Source organism: Eucalyptus grandis, chromosome 5 (genome assembly GCF_016545825.1).
Source record: "Eucalyptus grandis isolate ANBG69807.140 chromosome 5, ASM1654582v1, whole genome shotgun sequence".
Classification (NCBI taxonomy): domain Eukaryota; kingdom Viridiplantae; phylum Streptophyta; class Magnoliopsida; order Myrtales; family Myrtaceae; genus Eucalyptus; species Eucalyptus grandis.
The window spans coordinates 15,243,582-15,265,326 of record NC_052616.1 but is presented as its reverse complement, the minus strand read 5'-3'; the positions used below and the strand labels follow the sequence as shown (position 1 = coordinate 15,265,326).

The 21,745-nt window shown below is 37.0% G+C and overlaps 1 protein-coding gene across 1 annotated transcript; it reads right to left on the bottom strand.

Moving 5' to 3' along the window:
• Positions 1 to 8,263: 8,263 nt before the first annotated feature.
• On the bottom strand, positions 8,264 to 12,064 carry LOC104444342 (LOB domain-containing protein 18). The gene is made up of 2 exons (XM_010057995.3): positions 11,470 to 12,064; positions 8,264 to 8,966 (listed from the first exon to the last, which is right to left on the bottom strand). The coding sequence occupies exons 1-2, from the start codon at positions 11,824 to 11,826 to the stop codon at positions 8,589 to 8,591; spliced, it is 735 nt and encodes a 244-aa protein (XP_010056297.1). The 5' UTR covers positions 11,827 to 12,064; the 3' UTR covers positions 8,264 to 8,588.
• Between the last annotated feature and the right edge of the window lie 9,681 nt (positions 12,065 to 21,745).

The window sequence follows — 21,745 nt, the reverse complement described above, 5'->3', positions numbered from 1 at the left end:
GGGTGGGGAGAAAGAAATGGAGAGCCATTTGGTGGTGGGTCATCACCCTTATATTTGGTGGTGGGTCGTCAGTCTTAAACCATATTGTTTTATTTATGTTTTATTTATTCTTGCATAAATCATCATAAAATCTGTTGGAATTGATCTATAAATTTATTATGTTAAGTGACGCTCGATTTTCTTATAATATGATCTACTTATTTAAATATTTAGATGGAGCTATCGCATTAGATCACATGTACTGACCTTATATATTGACCGTCAACAACCTCAAACATTTAATATTTCCATATTTATTCCGTCTTGTGGAAACACGTGATTTCTTAATTAGAATAGCGAAACAAATTAATATCGCATCTAAAAAGGCTTATCACGATGATTATGATGTTTGATGGGTGCAAATCATGATTTTGTCGTTTGGATAAACTCCAACCCTCACTTACCGGTCCGTTCTCAAGAGGCGACTTCTTATTCCATCTAAACCCTATTTCATGTGACTATAATGTCTAAGCTATTACTATCAACAAGCTCTTAACCAAGAGCTACTTCAAGACTTCAAGGCGCAAAAAATGAAAAGGAAAAAATTGTGAATCGCTATTTGAGGTAATCTCTACATGTTTTCCTTAAATCTCTATCTTCATTAAATTTTACCATAATTTCTGCCTATTTCCAAGTATGTAAAGGTTTTTTTTTTTTTTTTTTTTTATCGGAAAGTATGTAAAGGCATTGGGTAAATGCTAAATTTACATAAGCACGTGCAAAATGAATGCGTGAGTAGAGGAAAAAATAATCCTCAAGATGACTCAATTTCCATTTCAAATCTTTGGAGAGAGATCTTTGATGGCGACTCTCTCGACAAACGGCCGTTTGATCTAGTTATTAAATTCTCTTTTGGAATTTTTCCAAATACTTGTTTGATCTTATAATAAATAAATATAAAGAAAATAAAAAAGATGATGGAGTGGGAGATTTGCAAATTGAACCTACTTAATTTAAAGCTTTGAAGTCACGGCAAAGCGTGTGGGAAATCGTACAATAGCTGTGGGAAGCAGCTTGCGTGAAGCAAACATAATAAGAGAGAACCTAATTTTTTCTTTTTTCTTTTTCCCAATCAATTTTTTTCACATCTTCACAAGAAGATGACCGCCACGTGCGAGCCGCAAGTGGGGCTTTCAACCCATCTAATCTCCCTCAGTCTTTTCGATTGTCATCTCCCACACATCACTCAATCTCTCCTTCCTTCTCTCTCTCTCTTTCAAAAGAAGAAATTGATTATAAATCAAAAGATAAAAAAAATTAGGGTTTTTGGCCTTTTCCGCCGATTTTTTTTTTTTTTGAACAGACTTTTCCGCCGAATGAAGAGTTGGGTACTTACGGTGCATTTGATTTGACATTTTGAAAGGGTTACAGTGCCCTAAAGTTCCTCAATAAAATATATATGACGTTTAGCAAAAATTTTGAACAGTTTTGGGGAAATATAATTATATTTCCAAAGATTTTTAGCCTAAGACAAATATGGAAGCATCTTAGAATACTACAATTTTGAAATGCAAATAGAACTTTTTTTATTTTTATTTTACATTATTTTTACTTTCTTAATCATAAAAGTGTTCTTCAAAACCCTTACCTTTCTAATGAATTTCTCAGCCACCGGTGAGCGACTAGTGAACCATCGACTAGTGGCCGACAAGCTATCAATAACCTCGCATGAGGTCGTGCCCCGCAGGCGGCTAATGCCTGAGTTCGCACAACCTAGGCCAATGATCGCACGACCAAGGCAACCATCCACCCGAGTTCATGCAAGTCAAGCCGACAATTGCCTATGTTCACGCAACCCAGGTGGTCACCTACCTAGATGGTGCGAACCGAGGCATTGTCTAAAATCGAGCAACCTCAAGTGAGGCTCCCGTCGTTAAATCTGGCTCTTTAATAACCAAGTTTGGCCTAGTTGGAGTCTTGATGAAGGCTTGCCAGCCACTAGTCCTTGGTCACTTTTGAGTTTTTTCTTCTTCTTTTTTTTATAAATAAAAGCAAAAGGGCTTTGCAAAATGTGCGGACAGCATTTAGAACAAAGTTGTATTTCAACGTGTTTTTAAATTACACTTTATTAAATACTACTTACATTTTGTAAAACTCTTTTAGTTTAAAGATTTTTTATATTTTTCCCAACACATCCTCTCAAAATTGAACCAAACACACCCTATGTAGTCATGTATATGTTTTTGGCTTCATGAAAAACGATGTAGTTCGGTAGGAGCTACCAATTTTGAGCTCAATTTACATGGACGATAGAGGAGATCATAGAGCAAGGTTCACGCAAGATCAAGTTCGAAGGTTGGTCATAATGTGCTGTCCAAATTTGCACGTAATATAAAAATTTGCATAGAAATGCTCGGGCGGGCGGGCGGACCAAAATTGGACAGGCCAGGCCTACATTACTCGAGCCCCCCATTTTTTTTTTCGGGCTTTTGGGATATGATCGGGCCGCTACTCGTTGATCACCTCTTTAATGGCAAGCTTTCCTAAGTTTTGTTCTCTGACTTAATGTTTGATTACCCTGCTATCATAAATGCTAGGGGAGATTTTGGCCAAAAAGTTCCCTCAAGTCTGTTCACACTAATGGAATAGGTTCCATTATAATAAGTGATATCTGGTAGATTTTGCAATCGGGTCGCCTAACTTTGATTTCATTTACGACTACACCTTTAATTTTGCAATTGATGCATATATTTTGATACAAGTCCAACTAATTTTTGTCGAAGTGGAAAAAAAAGGTGCGCCATTTTTTTGGACACCACGCCATTGCTGCATGGATACCATATCAACATGTTAAAAATTGGCTAAATTCCTATCCAGCAAATGTAAACAATGGAAAGCACTTCGATGCATTAAATAATCAAAATCAAAGATGGTGACCTGACTGAAAAATTGTTGCAATTTAATAACTATCAAATTTACGCAAATTTGTCAAATTAAAATTTGTTTGACCATATACTTATTGAAGAGCAACGTACAAAGAAATCTTTTGTTACGGTACTAGTTTTTTTTTTTCATCGTAATGTTACGGTAATAGTTTTTTTTTTTCATAATGTTACGGTACTAGTTGAAACCGTAAGTATTGCACAGATGTGAAAATTAATTTATTGAAGCTTTTGTGGTGCTATGATTCAGCAATTTTGACATTATGTAGATTGTTTCTTATCTTTATGATATTTCCATGACCGAAAAGACGTTTGCCAATCAAATCATATAATTTTCTAAATAAAGAGATCTCATTTTCTTCACGAAAAATTTGACATTAGTAAAAAACATTTAAAAAATCATTTTTTTATTTATGAAAATGGCAATATTTTCTTTTATTTGGGTGAAATCTAGAAATGAACTTCCATCATTTAGAAAGAAAAGCTTGATTTAGTTTTTTTTTGTAAAAAAAGACATACATCATTCGTGTAATATAAGGGATACCCTATCATTGGGTCTTGATCACAAGAGTCAGGATTTCTCAATCACCCCAAGTACGAGCATGGGGGACTTAGGTTTGTAGTGACCTAAGCACATCCGTCAAGTACCCAAGCATGACTATCAAGGGACTAGGGACAGGTATCATGGTCCTAGGCATGGCCGTTGGGGACTCCAGCACGAGCTCTGGAGTCCTAAGTTCAACCTCTATGGACGGTGAGTTGGGCAAGAGAGACGGGTACTCAAGCACAATCATCAAGGACTTGGCATACACCGAGGTCTTGGGTCCAGCCTCAAGGGACCTAGGCCTCACCATTGAGATACCAGGCTTGGCCTCAGTGAACCCAAGCCTTGGCATTGGTGACTTGGGCATGGGAGTTGGGTACCCAAGCATGTCATTGTGGGCCCGCGCCTAGGCACTAGGGTTTCGAGCTCATCCTCTCAAGACCCAGGCCAAGTGTTGGACAGAGGTCCCAGTCTTGACGTTGGCGAACATAGCCCCATGTGCCAGTAACTTAGGCGCGAGAGCCAAGTGCTCAGGTAAGGCCACGAAGACTCGATCACTGGGATCGGTGTCTCAAGCCCAGCCTCAATGGACTTAGGCATAGGAATCGTTTTCCCATCTCAATGTTTAAATTTCATCACTTAAGCCAAAACTTAAGGCAACGAACCAGTGTTTTGTTACTTTAGATCTAACATAACGTGACAAAATTATGATTTAACCGCTTCAAGTCCAACAAGAAGTGAAAAAAAAATTATGTTTGTCGCCAAAGTTTCGAAATTGTCCCAAATTTGATCGAATCAACGGCGACCATGCTTATGCTTGACCTAGACGATACACGTAAGGATTAGTCGCCTTGATCGATCCTAAGGCTTCATACTTTTTTTTGAACAGCTAAGGCTTCATACTTTGAGACGACAAAATTTTGTCCCGCTGTAGTTCTTTTCTTGTAGTGAAATGTGACGTGCCTACCCTTAAATTCAGAAAAGTCCACTCTTCTTCCCAAGGCACCTTTCGAAATACACACGACATCCACTAGCCATAATCTGACACGAAATGTACATGAAGCATTAACTCATTATTTACTTCAGCCTTGAATCTGCAGTCTCTAGACGAGTACTCGACTATTTAAAGCTCTGCACTTCAGCGTTTGCTTCGTGTCGCTCTTTGGCGTCATTCGTAGACTGACACAAAGAATTAGCAATGAACAGGAGAAAGGGAAAAGCAAAAACGAAGACGTACATATACGTATGTTGTACACCATGTCTGACAATTTATACGGTGGAGCAGAGAGAGAGAGAGAGAGAGAGAGAACAGTTGGAAAGAGAGAATTGGCCGCGCCGTTCGCCGTCATATCTGGTGCGTGCGAGAAATTGAAGCAAACAAACTTAGGAAACAAGCAAAACGATCGACATCGGATTGTTACTGTTTCATTCTCTTTCTTGTCCGACTGAAAGACTCGCCGTATCATTCGTTGTTTTCTGCAGCAGTGGATATACATAAGCGACTCCGACTTTATTTATTGAGATTTTCTTTTAACGAGAACATCCAAGTTCCTTAAAACACCTAACTAATCTCATCGAATCATGACGGTGGCTCATCTGACATAAAGCCCGTTTGATTTATATGGATTATGGTGTTCCCGGGGGTGCCCTCGAATGAGTTTTCATCGGAACTCGAATTAATCACATGCACATGATTTTAGAAAGTGGTAAGGTAAAACATATAGTTAAATGATTCGGGGAAAATCACTTTCACAAATTTACGAGTTTCCTTCCTTTGCACATTACAATTGAGATATCCTTACGTCATACAAGCTTAAGACTATATCTGTTACATTATTATAATATTGGTGTTGACGCGGATTCTCACAATAATCAATTTCTTTGCTAGAGTTTTAAGTAGAGAAATTTTATTACAAATGGGATGGAAGCTATCATTTAAGTTAATCCTCCAATTAAAAGGAAATAAGGGATATAAAATTGCGATATTGGTTGAATCATGATGTAGTATTGTTGGCACCCAAAAATAACCCTACAAACACATACCGGTCACGAGGGACTTAAAACTCTAAAATCACCCCGTTGCCGCATGTAGGCTATAATTTACATCGGCTCAGCCCATAGTGGTTATGAAAACAAATGATAGCCAAGGATTTCGAGAATCCTTAGGCTAGATTTCAATGGACATACAAATAAAGATATGTAATTCCAAGATGAAGCAATTGGTTGCCATCTGTTGAAACCAAAAGACACTGTTGAAGATATAACATTGACGGTGAAATTAGGTGGGAACAATTAAAAGAGCATCAAACTCAAGAAGAGCAATTACTAAACAAGCCATGAGAGCATTGTTGAACAAGTCGAAAACCAGATGTGGATAAGGTGGTTCAACATAGAACGTGGAGTGACTCTTGAGGAGGAAGCAACCGACTACTGACGATTACCAAATTGGCCTATAAATACTGCAAGCAATCCAATAGAAAGCCCCCTGAACAATACACAAAATTACTTTATCTTACTTTTATCTCTGCTTAGTCTACCTTAGCTATAGCTTAAGATTCCCGTCGTAGAATTAATTTCGACGAAGATCTATATCCTAGCCAGTACTATTGATTAGATTCTAGTGCCAACCCATTGTCTAGCATCGTTGATTAGATTACAACGTTACATCCTCTTACTCATCCAAGAATAGTGTTTACTAAGTGTTGTCACCTCTGTCCAATGTCGTTGATTAGATTCTGACGTTGTGTCCCCTTACTCATCTAGGAGTAGTGTTTACTAAATGTTGTCCCGACTTTCCAACGTCGTAGTGTTTACTAAATGTTGTCCCGACTTTCCAACATTGTGTCCTCGTATCCATCCAGGAGCAGTGTCTCCTAGGTGTTATTTTCATCATCCAACATTGTTGATTAGATTTCGACGATGTGTCCTTGAACTTACTAGAAAGTAGTGTTTTTTGAACACTTTTATTAATATCCAGCGTTGTTGAATCATCTTTGATATCGTATAAACTACTTTAATTTTAATGGGTTTTCATTATTTTGTTAAAATGAGTTTAGATAACACCGTTGATTAGATTTCAACATTGATTGTTGGTATTATGCTTGTGCGTGTTAAGTGTATTAAATGACTTCTTTAGATTCGGAATTATATAGTAGATATAGTCTTGTTCGCATTTGACTATCTCTATCCAAAGCTAATATAGAATTTGAGTATCCTTTAATAAAAAGCAAAATATAACACTTGGTGAAAGATATTTTGTTGCTGGATCAAGAATCGGTGAACCAAATATATGCAATATTTCAACCACATAGAATAATATGAATCCATTATAACATGAAAGCGTAAGATAAGATTATAAATTCCTCTATGTTGATAGCTTTGTTCCATCATCAAAAGCTCCACTTTTGTGATCTCAATGTGGTATGAAAAATAGTGAGCGAGCTATCTGTGTGGAATTTTCTCGAGAGTAAAATAAAATGATTTCTCTTCTCTTCTCCATATTTGCTCCTCTCTATTTATAGAGAATTAGAGGATTACCATATATTTCACTTTCCTTTTAATTAAAATTCTCTGTTTTCATTTGGGAACTATTATTTGGCAAGAATAATTGGATATCTCATCATTCATTATAACGGATCGCAAAGTGAATTGATAATTAAAAGATAAATAAACAAGATAAATAATTCAAATGATAGTTGATAAATCAAAAGTAGTTCATAAATTAATTTATCATAGAAATGTTGGTAAGTCACTCTAATTAAGGTTGGTGATTTCTTTAAAAATATAGTGCATTTAAGGTGTTACTAAGAATATGTTGATAAAAATTTTAAACAATAAGAAATCTTAGCTAATTAAAAGAAACCAAATAAATATTGGCAAATAACCCAATTGCGAGTTGATGACGCAATACTAGGTGAAAATATAATTGGAGGAAGGTTGACGTATCGCGCTAATTTAAGTTGATAATCTCTAAAAGAGTCAAAAGATCTTAAGGGTACGTAATTGATGCAATCAAAATGTGATAACTCAATAGAAATATTGGTAGATGAACATACCTCAAATGAGAATCAGTAACCAAAAACCTATTGATAACTAATCTAACAAAAGTTGATGAATCGCTCTAGTTAAGGTTGGTAATTTTCTACCCAAATTAATGAATTTGAAGCATTGATCAGTTACACAAATAAGAGTTGGTAAGTCTGAACAAAAATTACTAGTTTGGAAGCTATACAAATAGTGACAATTTCATAAAAGTGGTGGTAAGTTACCGATAAGTTACGTAGAAAGAAAGTCACAAATATACTTGTTTTACCAATAATTTTATCACGATTATCAACTCGTTGAAAGTTCTTGGCACGAAAAATGGATTTGTATTTTCGCATATAGAATGATGGAATATCACTTTATAATGACGTTGTACGCAGATGATGGCTCGAAAGCAATTTGTAATACAATTTTGTCTTACTTCATTTTTTTTTTCTTGTGTCTTTAAAAAGGTTATCCGGCCATCATCTAAGTCCAATTAATTATTGGAAAAAAATCCAATTAATAGACGTGTGACAAAAATTCATTGAATTACCCCCCCAACCAGGAACTTTTGCATATTATAAAATTCCATTTCATAATATTCACGAAGAGAATGCGTCTCTTGTCGCACGATGAGCAAGTTCACTAAGTAATGCGATGAGTCATGCCTTTTATCGAAGCTCTACTTCTTGAAAAATAAATAGTTGATTTTCCTGTCCGCCAAATTCATATTTCCAGATATGATTTACAGAAATTGAAAGAGAACGAGACATGAGAAGTTCAAGCATTTCCCTAAAAGTACTATACTCGACAGGGTCCATGAGCTCCACGATCAAAATATTTTGAAAATTACAAGTTTAATTGCTAGACATTTTCAAATTGAAGCTCAGTACATGTATAATCTAGCGTTCAATTGCACTAGTTTTTTTGCTTTAGAAGAGGATAAGCAAAATAGAACCAGGCTACAAAGATTTAATTAGTTACTATTACTTGCCTCTCTAAGTATAACAAGAAAATCAAAGCTCCATCGCTATAGTATGTATCGTCGAACTGTCGATCCCGGGGCAAGTACTAGTATAGATTAGGGTTGTCAAGTCTCACTTTGAGAGGGACGATGGCGATGACATCGCGTCTATGCAGCCAGGAGGTGGAGATCCTTGCCGCCGTAGCAATTCCCGGGCCAGCGCATTAAGATCGCCGCCGCCTGCAGCTGATGACCCGCCGCCGCCACAGCTGCCTTCGAATTGGCGGAAATCGATCTGCCGTTGGGGCACCATCCACGCCGCTTGTGCCATTGGATCAAAAAGCGAGGACAAATCATAAGTAGCGGGGATCGACGAGGCGGATGGGAGATCAGCTATTGATAGCTGCGGCCCCATAGCTGGGGGCGGCGGCGGAGGCGGTAAAGGCACCGGGAGCTCCAACGTCGTCAGGTGGGCTTGTAAGTAAGAGAGCTCGGCTTGGAGGTTAACCACCTGCACCATCAATTCCGCAATGAACCCAAAAAAAACTTGAGTTAGCCCAAAGAGACTTTGTCATTTTCCCACAGATGGTTTAAAGTGAGTTCCTAAAGTACGCTTAAACAAGACAAGATAAGCGTCTAGACATATCACTAATTCCCGAACAAACCCCTTCTGCGATAAGAAAAAAGATTGAACGACGTAAATACCAACGACCATCGCATTCAGTCAATGGCAACGAAAACCCTAATGTCTCGATCTAAAACTTCGCTAAAAGAGTCATTTCAACATAATTGCGAAGGAAAAAAACCTCGTTCGACAACAAGAAAGGATGGTCCAAAGAAAAGCAACATTGACCCATTGCATGAAGTGCTTCGTGTCAACTCATCCGTCACAACCGGGCATCAAAACGTCTCATTTCAAACCTTCCAAAAACAATGCATGTAACGTACAGATGTGCCCAAGCATAGATCATTAAGTAAATCGAAAAAAACCAGAAGCATCGGCCATTGCATGCAGGTGCTTCGTGTCAGCCCATCGTCTTCGTAACGTACGTATCCCGTATCGTCTACACCATTAAGTAGATGAGAAGAAACTTCGCGAGACGCCAGCTTTGCTTATCTGCCTCAAGCCTAGTAAGCCTCGCTTTGGCAGAAGACCGGAGCGCATTAGACACGCTGAAAAACCAATTTAACCCTCTCGATACAACCCCGAACCCGCACCCCGGCACACCTCATTCCTCGCCGCAATCAATGCGTTGCCGACGCGGGACGCAAGGTCGACGGTTTTTCTATATGAAAGAGGCCGAACGAGCGACCCTAGGGAAAGGATTACTATACAGCCTCGCCTCGGTCGAGGCAAGCAACCTCCAGGATATGATTAACTTACAATGATTTCGGGTGTGAAACATTTGACGAACTCGTCGTCGCGCGTGCGTGCGTGGTTGCGTGGCGCTTTCCCTTGCGCGGGCCGTGCGATGTGCTCGAAAAAGTGCGTGCTCGAACAGCGTGCATGGGGAACGTGGAGGAGTTGCCAACAATGCAAGGCTTAGGAATAAGCCTGGGGGGACAGGGGGATTAATTAAAATACCAAGAAAATTTCAACGTTTTCGCTTGCATAATTGCCCTTGGGATGAGCGTGCATTGAAGCTGGTGGTTGAATTCTCTCGGGTGGGTCCAGTTTTTTACATCCTTTTCAAGTGCCCTCGGAAACTAATATAATATATTAGCTTGTCACCAAATAATTGAGTGCATAAGCGGTCTTATTATAATGCTAAATCCGAACGCTACACGTTGGATCAAAGCATAATGTCTGACAAAACGGAAAGATCCTTGTACTACTCCTTGACAACAACATGGAAATTGGAATGTTAGCATCTAAAAGATCCAAGATTACCAAACTTTAGGGGCATCTATCTTTCATTAATCAAAGACTAAGAAGGAGAACTTTGGAACAAAGTCCCTAAAGTATTTTTCAATTAAAATGACAAAAATGCCCCATTCTGAGTCACACATTATTTGAAGAGAGGAGAAAAAAAGAATTTCGGACATTGCCCTAAATTAAAGAAAAAGCCACATTTTTTTTTTTTTTTTTTTTTTGTTTTTGTTTTTGTTTTTTTTGTTTTTTTGTCTGCTATTTGAGAAGAGGAAGCAAACCGACCATTTCCTTAATAACAGCTAAAAACACGATTTCCGCCCACCCCCCATCATCATCATCATATGATATCAGAGAAAAGTTTTTCTAGAATTCAGTAAAGTTTAAAAAAATAAAAAAGCCCTTGAAAACACTCACGTCATGGTCATACCCTGCAATACATATCTGCTGCCTTTACAACCTATTTTTTTTAGAAAATTTTCCTTCTTTTTGGAATAATAAAGTTCCTTTTTCTGTTTTTCATTATGAGGAAGGAGACAGTGAAGATTATACACATTCAGGAAAAAGAGAGAGAGAGAGAGAGACCCCTTGTGTATTTCTGGGGGGGTGCGCATCCACCTACCGCAAACAAGGCAGAAGACGATGAAGAACGAAACCAGATTCCTAACCATAGTCTTAGATGGAAAAAAGAAGAAGAAGTCGCTATTTATATTCATATTGATCGGACATAAACAAGGGAGAAGATGATGAAGAACGAGACCAGATTTTTAACCATAGTCTTAGATGGAAAAAGACAAAAAAAAAAGTAGAAGTCGCTATTCATATTCATATTGATCAAACATTTTCATTACTTCGTTGGTAAATTTTTTCGTCGCTTTCAAGCAGGAAGATCATCATGAGTCATCAGATACGGTCGAAGCTTGTGGAAAACACAAAACGAGAAGGATATCTTTTCTTACGGTGCAAACAACTTCCCAATAATGGAACCAGAATTAATTGGGGGGAGAGAGAGTAGAATAGGAAGAGCCTCAAGCTAAAGATGCCTTCTAATAAACAAGAATCGGGAGAATTTTCTCCGGTATCGACGATGATCTCACGAAATTTTACCGATGACTGTGACGATGAAGGCGATGAGGGAGCGTACCTGCTGCTGGAGGGCGAAGATGTGGGCCACGCAGCCGTAGACGGGGTCCCGGAGGCGGGCCTGCGCCTCGTAGCATATGGTGACCACCGCGTCGAGCCGCCTGTGGACGGGGATGTGGAGGAGGAGCTTCGACACGTTGCTCGCGCCGAACACCTTGTGCACTGCCGCGAAGTGCGCCGCCCCTTGCTCCGAGTCGAAGTAGGGCGCGAATATGCACCCGGGCACGCACTTCCTCCTCAGGAACTTGCACGCGCCGCATGGCCCTCCGCTCCCGCTCCCGCTCCCACTGCCCCCGCCGCTGCCACTCCCCCCTCCGCCGCCTCCGCCTCCGCCGCTAGAGCTGGGGTTAGAACTCATGGTCTCAAACTAATGATCAAAACCCAAGACGTCTTCCATGATTAGGGTTTGATGGGCCATGAAGGAAGGAGAGAAAGAGAGAGAGAGAGAGAGAGAGAGAGGCTTGTTTGACTTAGGGTTTGGTGTGTTCCTTGGTTGGGTTTGGGAGGATGTTTTGCTCTCTCTGTAAGAAGAGGAGAGAAGGTGAAAGGGCGAAGGAGGGCGAGGGGTGTGTGCGGTGTGTTATTTTAAAAACGCCCAAGGGGAAGAAGCCTTTAAAGCCACGCGAGGGAGCAAACACCATCTCTCTCTCTCTCTTTCTCTCTCTCATGTTTTAAGCTGCTTGCGTGAAGCAAACATGCGATAAGTCTTAGCTATCCTCAACTGCCCTTTTTTCCCCTTTTTCTTTTTTTTTTTCTTTTTTTATTGTGTGAGTCGATTCATTTTCTCGTGAATCAATTCCCTCTCTCTCTAGACAACGTATATTTAATTAATTTATTAGCCAAAACAGCTCTCGAAAACCTCAACATGCCTCGGCCATAAACCATCTCTCCATCTCTCCATCTCTCTTTCTCGATGTGTATTTGTGTCGAATTGTCATATGGATCTAATTAATCTCTCTTGGCTTAATTGTTTCTTCTGTGGAGTACGGTTTTTTCGAGCAAGAAAAGATGAGGAAAGATCGAACGCTGGGGGGGTTTTCGTTTTAGCTAGCAAGCTGAAACGTGTCGAAGGGTGTCTCTATTTCTTTTGCCACTGCGTGTTTCAAGCTGCGTACAGGGCAAAAGACGCCATCTCTCTCTCTCTCTCTCTCTCTCTCTCTCTCTTCTCTCTCTCTTCTCTCTCTCTTCCTCTCTCTTCTTGCAACGTTGAAAATGACTCGGCTTTTCACAAAACGGAAGGCCAAATATTGGGTGCTGAAAAAGACTCGAAATGCCCAAGTCATCGCACTCCCCATATACACGGCTATTCTTGGCAGTGCCTGATGAAAATCGTAGTACTTTCCTCCAAAAACCCATCCAACAACAAATAAATACAGAAGAAAGAAGTGAACGAGGAGACTTCAAAGATGGGTGCTCGATGTCCATTTGCCACACTATGGAACTTTTGGATCATATTGTTATTGAAATCCGAGAGTTTTATGATGTAATTTTGCGGTGTATGGAGACTAAAAGGCAGTCTTTGTTAAGATCAAGAGAATGACCATGTTGTGGGATAACATATTTGTCTCGAGTATCTATCAATCCATACCATAGACCCCTTACAGTACATATAATATAAAAGAAAACGAGACCCATTACTTGGTTTCCTAAAATGGGTATAGAGAGATTGGTCTATCTTGTGATGATAAAAAACTATAATGCTTTTGTCATCTTCCTTTAGGCTAGCCCCCAAATGGAAAACCCATATCAATGTCAAGACAAGTTGGCATCGCTTAGTAATTGCCATATGCGTCCCGTCCTTACGTAACCCTCGCTGGATTTTCATTCCCGATTTTCAGAGAATAAGTGTTCGCTTCGAATTATACAATCCATATATGAACAGGCACATCTACACACGTCGTGCTCTGGTGTTCGTAGCGCAATTGTGCGGTAGGTTTTGCAGCTTTATACCTACGTTGGTGCGGATACGTACACTCCTTAATGCCTGACCAGTGGAGATGGAGAGGATAGCGTTCGATGCATTTCCTAAAGTTCGCTTCTGGGAATTTAATGTAGACGCTAAGGAGCTAGGCACAAACCTTTGTGAATAGCTAGGTTGTTGTTTTTATCAATTGGCCGATCTTGTCATTTAATGGCGATAGTTTCCTACACTAGCTAAATCGAAGCTTAACCCAACCCGAAGTTATGTAGTTAACCATCATTTTCCACGGAGGAGAGGGATATTGAATGAATAGATTGGTGAAGGAAAGAGAGCAATATATATATAGAATTCAATTTCACGCACCTTCATGTAGATGGAAATAAGGGGCATGTCGAATTGAAGGTCAGTTCGATGAATTCAATGGCATTGTAACGAAAGAAGTTGGTCACTTCTACCCGTGGCTAGAGTCTTATTTCCTCCTAGTTAAACCGAGTCTTTGCTAGTAGAGGCCAACCGGCTTTGGTTAGCCTTTTGCTATATATCAAAAGCTTTTGGTCCCCAAAAGACTATATTAGTTATGTAATTCCTATGACGGAATCGATCATTTTCGAGTATGTTGAGAGAGTCGTTCTCTCGTCTATCATTGGTGGGACTTGCTAGTCAAGAGTCGCCCGAAAAATTATTTGAAAAGAAGACCTAAATCGACAGTATAATTGACTAAAAACAGTTGAGGGGTAAACCTAGCGAAAAATAATCATAATTTAATGATTATCTTACTCGAAAGTGGAAATAACTTTTTTTTCTTGGTCTGTAAAGTGGAAATGACTTGACTTGTGGTTATATGGATGTGATATAAGCACAGCAATAAATAGTATACCACCCCTGCAAAAAAAAAATTGAAGTGAAAATCACTTATTCAATCTTAAATCTATTACACAAATACCAATTCAATTTTGATCTTTTTAATTTTACCAATTTAATCATATACCTTTACACGAAATTATAATATAGTTCTTCTAAGTAATTTTCATAAGAACTGGCAAACTAGTCATTGCCGAACAACCTACTTTATACATTGCTACATTGGCGATTTCTCATTAAAATTGGTTAAAATGACTACATTGAAATTTTGTGCAAAGATTTGAATTAATTTGGTAAAACTGGAAAATTTAAAACTGAATCAGCATTCATACAGTAGTGTTAGGATTGATTGGACAATATTCTCATTTTTTGGAAGAGGTGTCAATTTATATGTATATGCGTTTATGTATATGTATGTGAACTCAGTTCTATGTTTAAAAATAAAGTAGAATATAGTCCGGCAATGGTTTCTAGTGCTTTTGCTCTGCATAATTCTGCTTGGAATAGAAGTGGTCCACCTACAGTTTTTAGTGCTAGCAAACTCTATATTTATATTAGACCAAAAAAAAAAAATACACTATATTTAAGAAGAAGATTTGTCATGTCATTAATGCATGTCGCCTTTAATAAGTGTTTCTTATTGATATAAACCTCTTTTTCTTTTTCTTTTTTCATTCTAATACGAAATTTCATCTTTAATTGCGCAAATCCTGACTTGCAAAATATATGCGCAAATCTTGACTCGTGAAATATATACTCGCTAACTTTAGAGATCAGAAAAGCACGAGCCGAAACCCAGACGAGCACCTCGAATATAATTTTATTCATATTGGTAGCGTGCAGAATCGAACTTATGTTTTACGACGAAAACAAATCAAGATTTTCTTACATCATTCATGGCTAAATTAAGTAAAGTGGAAGACTAAGATGAATAACCTTTTCGAAAAAGAGACGAAACCCTCGCAATTCATGGACACAAGTTCATTTCTCAACTATTGAGCCAACCTCATCGGTTTATAGAGATAAATCTCATCAACCTTTAAGAAAAAGTATTTCTTTTAATAAGTGACTCAAATAAGAAAAGTCCGTGTTTTCAAATGTATTACTTTGCTCATGCTACAAGTAATCAACACTACAAAAATCAATTTTTTTTAATTAATTATACATTCTCAACGAGTCTCTTTATCATGACAAAAAAAAAGAGAGTCTCTATAGGGCTAACCTTAGAAAGACTCTTACGAAATAATAACTTCAAAATTAGAAGGATCGTGTTAACAAGTATATTGCCACGTTTGTTCATAGTACTTTATTATATATTGTTTGATTTTCAACACATCATTTATATGTGAAATTACGAAGAAAGCCAATTCATTTAAGATTTATAATATTTTTTTGTTTCTTATTTAATAAATGTTGCGTCCTAACTACAGACACTTTCCTTAGAATGTTATGGTTTGAAAAAAATTTGAAATGTCAAAAAGTTATCAAAAGATTACGTATAATTTTCGTTGTTGATATTCAAACACTCTATACATGACTGAATTTGAATGTGTGAGCCATAATTATACAAACATCAAAATCAAAATTATTTAAAAAAAAAATTTACTTCCATCGGAAAAAGAGTGCGGGTGGAGTCATCAGTTTCCGTGCCAAAAGTACCAACTTTGATAATAAAATCCCGAGCGACGACCGAACCAATCAACGAGGTCAAAGGGCCGACGTTCGGCGTTCAAACTTCGAAGCACAGTGACGGCCCCCCGTCCAATCACATCCCGCCACGTCGGAGTCGGCGAGGTACGAACCGTAACGGCTCGGCGGGACTCGTCCTCCGCCCCGCAAAACCGGGGACCGCCCGCCGTTCGACCACGATAGGGACCGTAACGTCCCTCGGTTTTCCCAATTCTATTTTCCCCATCAATATCTTCTTCTTTTTTCTTCTTTTTTTTGTCGTATTTAGATGATATAATGCAGCTTTGGAGTTTTCACGAGTTAAATTCGAGTAGATTGTTAAAGTACAAAAATTTACCAAACTCATGATTGATAGATTTTTTTTAAAGAAAAAAAAGCAAAAAATCAAGACTTTAATTGATGTCGTCAATAGATAATGTAATTTACGCGTCCAGTGATATATGTTTAGTCCTGTCTTTTGAATCCCAAAATGCACAAATTGAGTGGAGATAAAATAATGTTATGTAAAGATAATCAACGCGGCCCTTGACACCTTTAGTGCTTCATAAGATGTGAACCTATCAATTTTTCAAGCTAAATTTATCCCATAGCCTCTCAAACTCACTTAAGAAATTACTTAATCGATTCCACAAATTCAAAAAATATCGTGTACTTTTATCTTTTTTATACTAACTATATACTAGTGCTATTAACTGCTCTCTTTTTATTAGAAAAATAACTAGTTGTCATCCATTATGAATTTTGGAATTATTGTCAAAAGAATATGCATAAAGATATACATTATATATATCAGAAAAATTTGTCATGAGATTTTTTTTTTTTTGGTCAACTGAAAATTTGTTATGAGATAGAAAAAGGAAAAATGAATAGAATTGGGGTAACAGTAGATGACGGCGCCTTTCCGCGCCGTCCGATTCTTGTCCAGTCGATGCGGACTGAAGAGGAACAAGGACTGTAGCTTCAACCCCTCTATTCACCCGACACGTGTACTTCGATAAAGTGACAGCCTACGGCTTCTAGGACTAGGCGCTTACGCCCTCCACAGCTCCCAATTTCCATTTTTGTTCCCATTATTTCCATCTGATCTTCTTGAGGGGAGAGAGGGATCTTGATAATGGAAAAATTAGCCATAGAGATAGTAAAAATGAGAGAAGAAAATTACATGAGTTGTCTCAAAGGTAGTTTGATTGGTGATTAAATTTGTATTTTTAGAAAATTACCCTCGATAGAATGTTGCTTTGCATTTTGATTAATCGATGTAAGACGAGTTTACATGCTTAGATTGATGTCTTTCCTATGCCATGCAATATTTTAAAGTTGTATCCGTTGGAGATAAGAATGAATGATTGATTTTTGGTTTGATCCATGTTGAACGTATTGAATTGACTTACAAGGGTGTCAATGAAAGGTTAGCAAAATACATATAAATTGTCGAAATCATTAAAACAATAAAGAAATTGGCAAGACACTAAAAAAGAGGAAAACATTGAATAGAGTCCACCCATTCATGTCTTCAATTAAGATATGGTAAAATATTTTAGTCTGTATATATGATATGGGCCGAATTAACAATTCAAGTCATTTATGATAATGTTAGTCTCTCCACATTATAAAGTAAATCCAACATCATTTTTCAATCTAAAAATTGAATCTGAAATTTGAATAATATCCTTGATTCTTAAAGAGTGGAGGCATTGATAATTCAAAAGAACCAACATGATAATTATATGATCCCATTAGTATCTCAATTTGTTAGTAAATTCTAAATATAAGATGCATTCGTTTTGTAGGAAATGAATGAACAAAAAATATTTTCATTGCCCATAAACATATTTATACATAAATTATTGTCGATAATGAAAATATTTTTTTGACCAATTATTAAAAACGATACAAGTGATTATTTTTAAGAAAAAAATTGGCGAACTATTCATTAGCCATGATCTTAAACAATGGACGTAGTGATAATTAAAAGGAATCGACATAACAATTATATAATCACATTAGTATCTCAACTGTTGGTAAATCATAAATTATAATCAATTTTTTTTTCATTGACCAATCATTATAAGCGATCACCTTTAGGAAATTATTCATTTTCAATGAAATGGATTGAGCTTTAATTAAATCGTTTTTGCCCTATGTAAATTCAATTAATTTCAGAAATAGGTCAAATTGTAGTTTATATTTCCTCGTTAAATAATTTTTTCTTTTTCGTTTTCACTCGCATGGAAGTAAGTGCCTATTTTGCTAATTTATTAAAATCAAATTATATATATTCTGGAGATCTTTTGTAAAGCTTACATTTAGATGCTAATTTTCTCATCATCCGATTGAATCAAGCCATGTTTGACCGTAACCCGGGCGGCTAACTCTTTTATTCAATGAATGGGATCGAAGTATGGAAAGTGATAAAATAAAATAATTATTTTTTAACATATTTCTGGATTTTTAAGGTGAGATTGCAGACAAAAAGTCCAATTCAGAAGCGTCAGTTTCACTTCTTCGTTTGAATGGTTTTTTGTCATTATTCACCTCGGATAGAACTAGAAATATTAATGAACAAAGATAAGAAATTCCGACCTTGGCTTCCAGTAAAAACAAAACATCTTCATATATAAAAATCACAATTAATATTTAATTCGTTTATCATGTTGGAAGTTCAAGTGACAAAGCTCCCCAAAACATTTTTGGGGACCCCACCCGTTGTACGCCAACATTTTCACATTCTTTATTTTGATTACGTCCCAAAAATTCTTCTGACCATTCCTTTCATTGATTATATATAACATTTTAATTTACATCTTTTAAATATGTATACGGCCTCTTGCCTTAACTTTTCCAAACTGAAACATTGGCTCATCTTTTCTTGGCTAAGTTACTCAATTGTCTTCACAGGACCCACTCGTTTTTTCCCTACACCCGTGCGGTCAACACCTAGAGATTATACAATAATTATTGTTATTTTTTTTTTGCACATATAATTTGTTTTAGCTGTCAATTCATGCAATAATCAAAAAATGGGTTTTATAATGGGGGGTGTCACCCTAACACGGGGACAAAAATGAGGTTGTTGGAGGTCGATTAGTTTAGATTAGGAAACATTGACAAGAATGACTTTAGGAAGTGTACCAAGCTTTGGTGACATTTGCTTGAGATTAGTCAAAATAAAGAATTTGGACCCGTCTAATCATGAGGACTTAAGGTTCCCCCTTCCATGAATGACCTTTAAAGACGGACTGGCCAGTCAAGCAATCAATACATGGAGATGTACCTACTTTGACTCTATTTTTGGCTTTTAATACATGTGTCATCTCAAACCGCCCGTGCATCACGAGGCATGACCTTTATATGGAATAAAGGTATCATAAATCACATAAATTTCGTAAGATGCTCAAATCATTATACATCAAAAGCCATAATTTTTATGCGAAATTAAGGTACCGCAAGTGACAAAACTTTGTACAATGCTTCTTTAAGTATCATGACTTGCCAATCGATTGCTTAAGTGTCAAGGCTTTTGAAAAGCGTTCATTCGAATATCGTAACTTCTCAATCGATTAAGTGCATGCTGTATGAAAGTTATAACTTTGTACAACGCTTCCTTAAGTATCATGACTTGCCAATTGATTGCTTGTCAATGCTTTTGAAAACCATTCATTTGAGTGTTGTAACTTCTCAATCGATTAAGTGTATGCTGTGTGAAAGTTATAACATTTGTGATTTTATTTTCTTAATCATATACGCAGCAACACAATTAAAAAAATGGCAAGAAGTATAGAAAAACGACATGTACTTATACATGTCGATGCTCGCATGCATAAAACTTTGCATCTTTCATCTTTTGCTTATGTAAAGTTACATGGTTCATAGAATTTACCCTGAAGTGAACAAAGGATACACACATACATATTATATATATACACATACATGTATGTATGTATGTATATATATATGAAGTATTTAGTTAAAATGGAAAATGTATAGTACTTGAATCAAAGGAGTAACCCCAGACGCATGATCAAGCACAGTCGAGGGTAAAATATAGAAAAACGAAGACCGAATTAGCTAGTTGCTCACCTATTTGGAGGTAGTGATCGATAGAAATCAGACAAATGCTTTTGGAGATATTCCATTGGCTTGACCTAGTGAGTAAGACTTTACTGTAAATTTGATTATATCGAGAAATCCATAGCATTGCATTTAATAATCGAGAACAATGTTGATCAAAGAGGACAACTTTCCAAATTAATGGTGTCTTTATTTTGCAAAAATATATATAATTTGAAAAATAATTTTTAAAAAATGATCACTAATTTTTTTAAATAATCAATGAATAAAAATGTAATTATTATCGATAAGAATTTATGGTTTCTTACAATGAAAAAGTTCTTTCATTTTGTATGTTTTTAAGAAAATATTTTCTCAATCATTCATTTTCTACATGATAGTCTTTCTCACATGAAAACTCATAATGAAAAAGTAAGTGAATATGAATTTGCATTTTTTTTAAGTTTTGATTATTAAGGAACCTAATTACACAATATTGGCTCCATTTATTTTGCAGAAAATTTGGTGTTTTTGGAAAATGTTTTCCAAAAAGCCATTTTTCATACAAATGACAATATTTTCTAGTGTTTGACTAAAATTTGAAAATGAAATAGAAATTATTTCCTTTCTTTCGTAAAGAAAATTTTTCCTTCATACATTCCATTTCAATATTTTTTTTTTTTTAGTATTTTAGCTTTTAAATCAATTTTTTTTTATTATTCAACCCACCCGGGGGGGGGTAGCTGCTCTGGTTGAGATGCCCCTCCCTCACACCGAGGTCAAGGGTTCGAAACCCGCAGTTGCTAGCGTCTTAAGTGGGGGGCCATGGGGTGGTAGGGTTGTGCTAGCTTCCCTTAGATATAGTCGGTGGTCTCCATTTGGTCGGTTGGGCGGCGGTGGCTGTGAGCACCTGTAAGGTGTGCCAGGCTGATTCCTGGTATAAAAAAAAAAAAAAATCAAATTTTTTTATTATTCATATATATCTTTTTTTTTTTCTTTTCCTTCCTTGGTCGGTTGCTAGCCACAAGCGAGTTGGAGCCCCGCCAAAAGCTAACGAGGCATTAACTTGCTAGAGTCTTGCCGACCTTGGGTGAAGCTCGAGCCTCGCCTAGCTCACCCGACATTCTCAAGTGAGGCAATCGGCGATCAATTGAAAAAGAACGAAAAAATAGAAGAAGAAAAAATATAAAATAAATAAAAATTGGAATTTTGTTAAAAGAAAAAATAAATAAAAAAGGAAAGGTGATTGGTGAAACAAAGCGCTAGGTTTAGAAGTAAAAGAAAGAGGATGGAATTTTTTTCGTTTTCTAAAAAGTGGAAAACATTTTCTCTTATCGTAGATGATTTTTTTTCGTCGATGGAAAATGTTTTCGTAATCGTTCATTTCATGTGAAACGAATGCCAAAAAATTGGAAAAATGTTTTTCTAAATTTTTTTTCCATGAAACGAATGGAGCCGTTTAGGTGCGAATGGTAACGTTTCTTTTTTTTGGGGAGTGTGTAAAAAAAAAGTGTTTTGTTCGGGGAACAATTTTTGAACAAAAGAACGCGTTTGGTAACGTTTGGTCCGGGAATAAAAAATGAATAGAAACACGTTTGGTAATTTTTATTTTTTTGTTTCTTTTAATTTTTTAAACATTTTTATTTTATTTTTCATTTTTTCCTTTCTTTTTTATTTTTTTCTTTTTTGGCTGTCACCGGCGTCGGCGACCGGCCGACGAGGCCGAGCCTCGCCGTGGTTGGGCGACGCTTGGCCT

Coding starts and splice junctions, on each gene's coding strand:
- LOC104444342 (XM_010057995.3), bottom strand. CDS start 11,826: ATGAGTTCTAACCCCAGCTCTAGCGGCGGAGGCGGAGGCGGCGGAGGG. Junction 8,967..11,469: donor TCTTCGCCCTCCAGCAGCAG/GTACGCTCCCTC, acceptor TTGATGGTGCAG/GTGGTTAACCTCCAAGCCGA.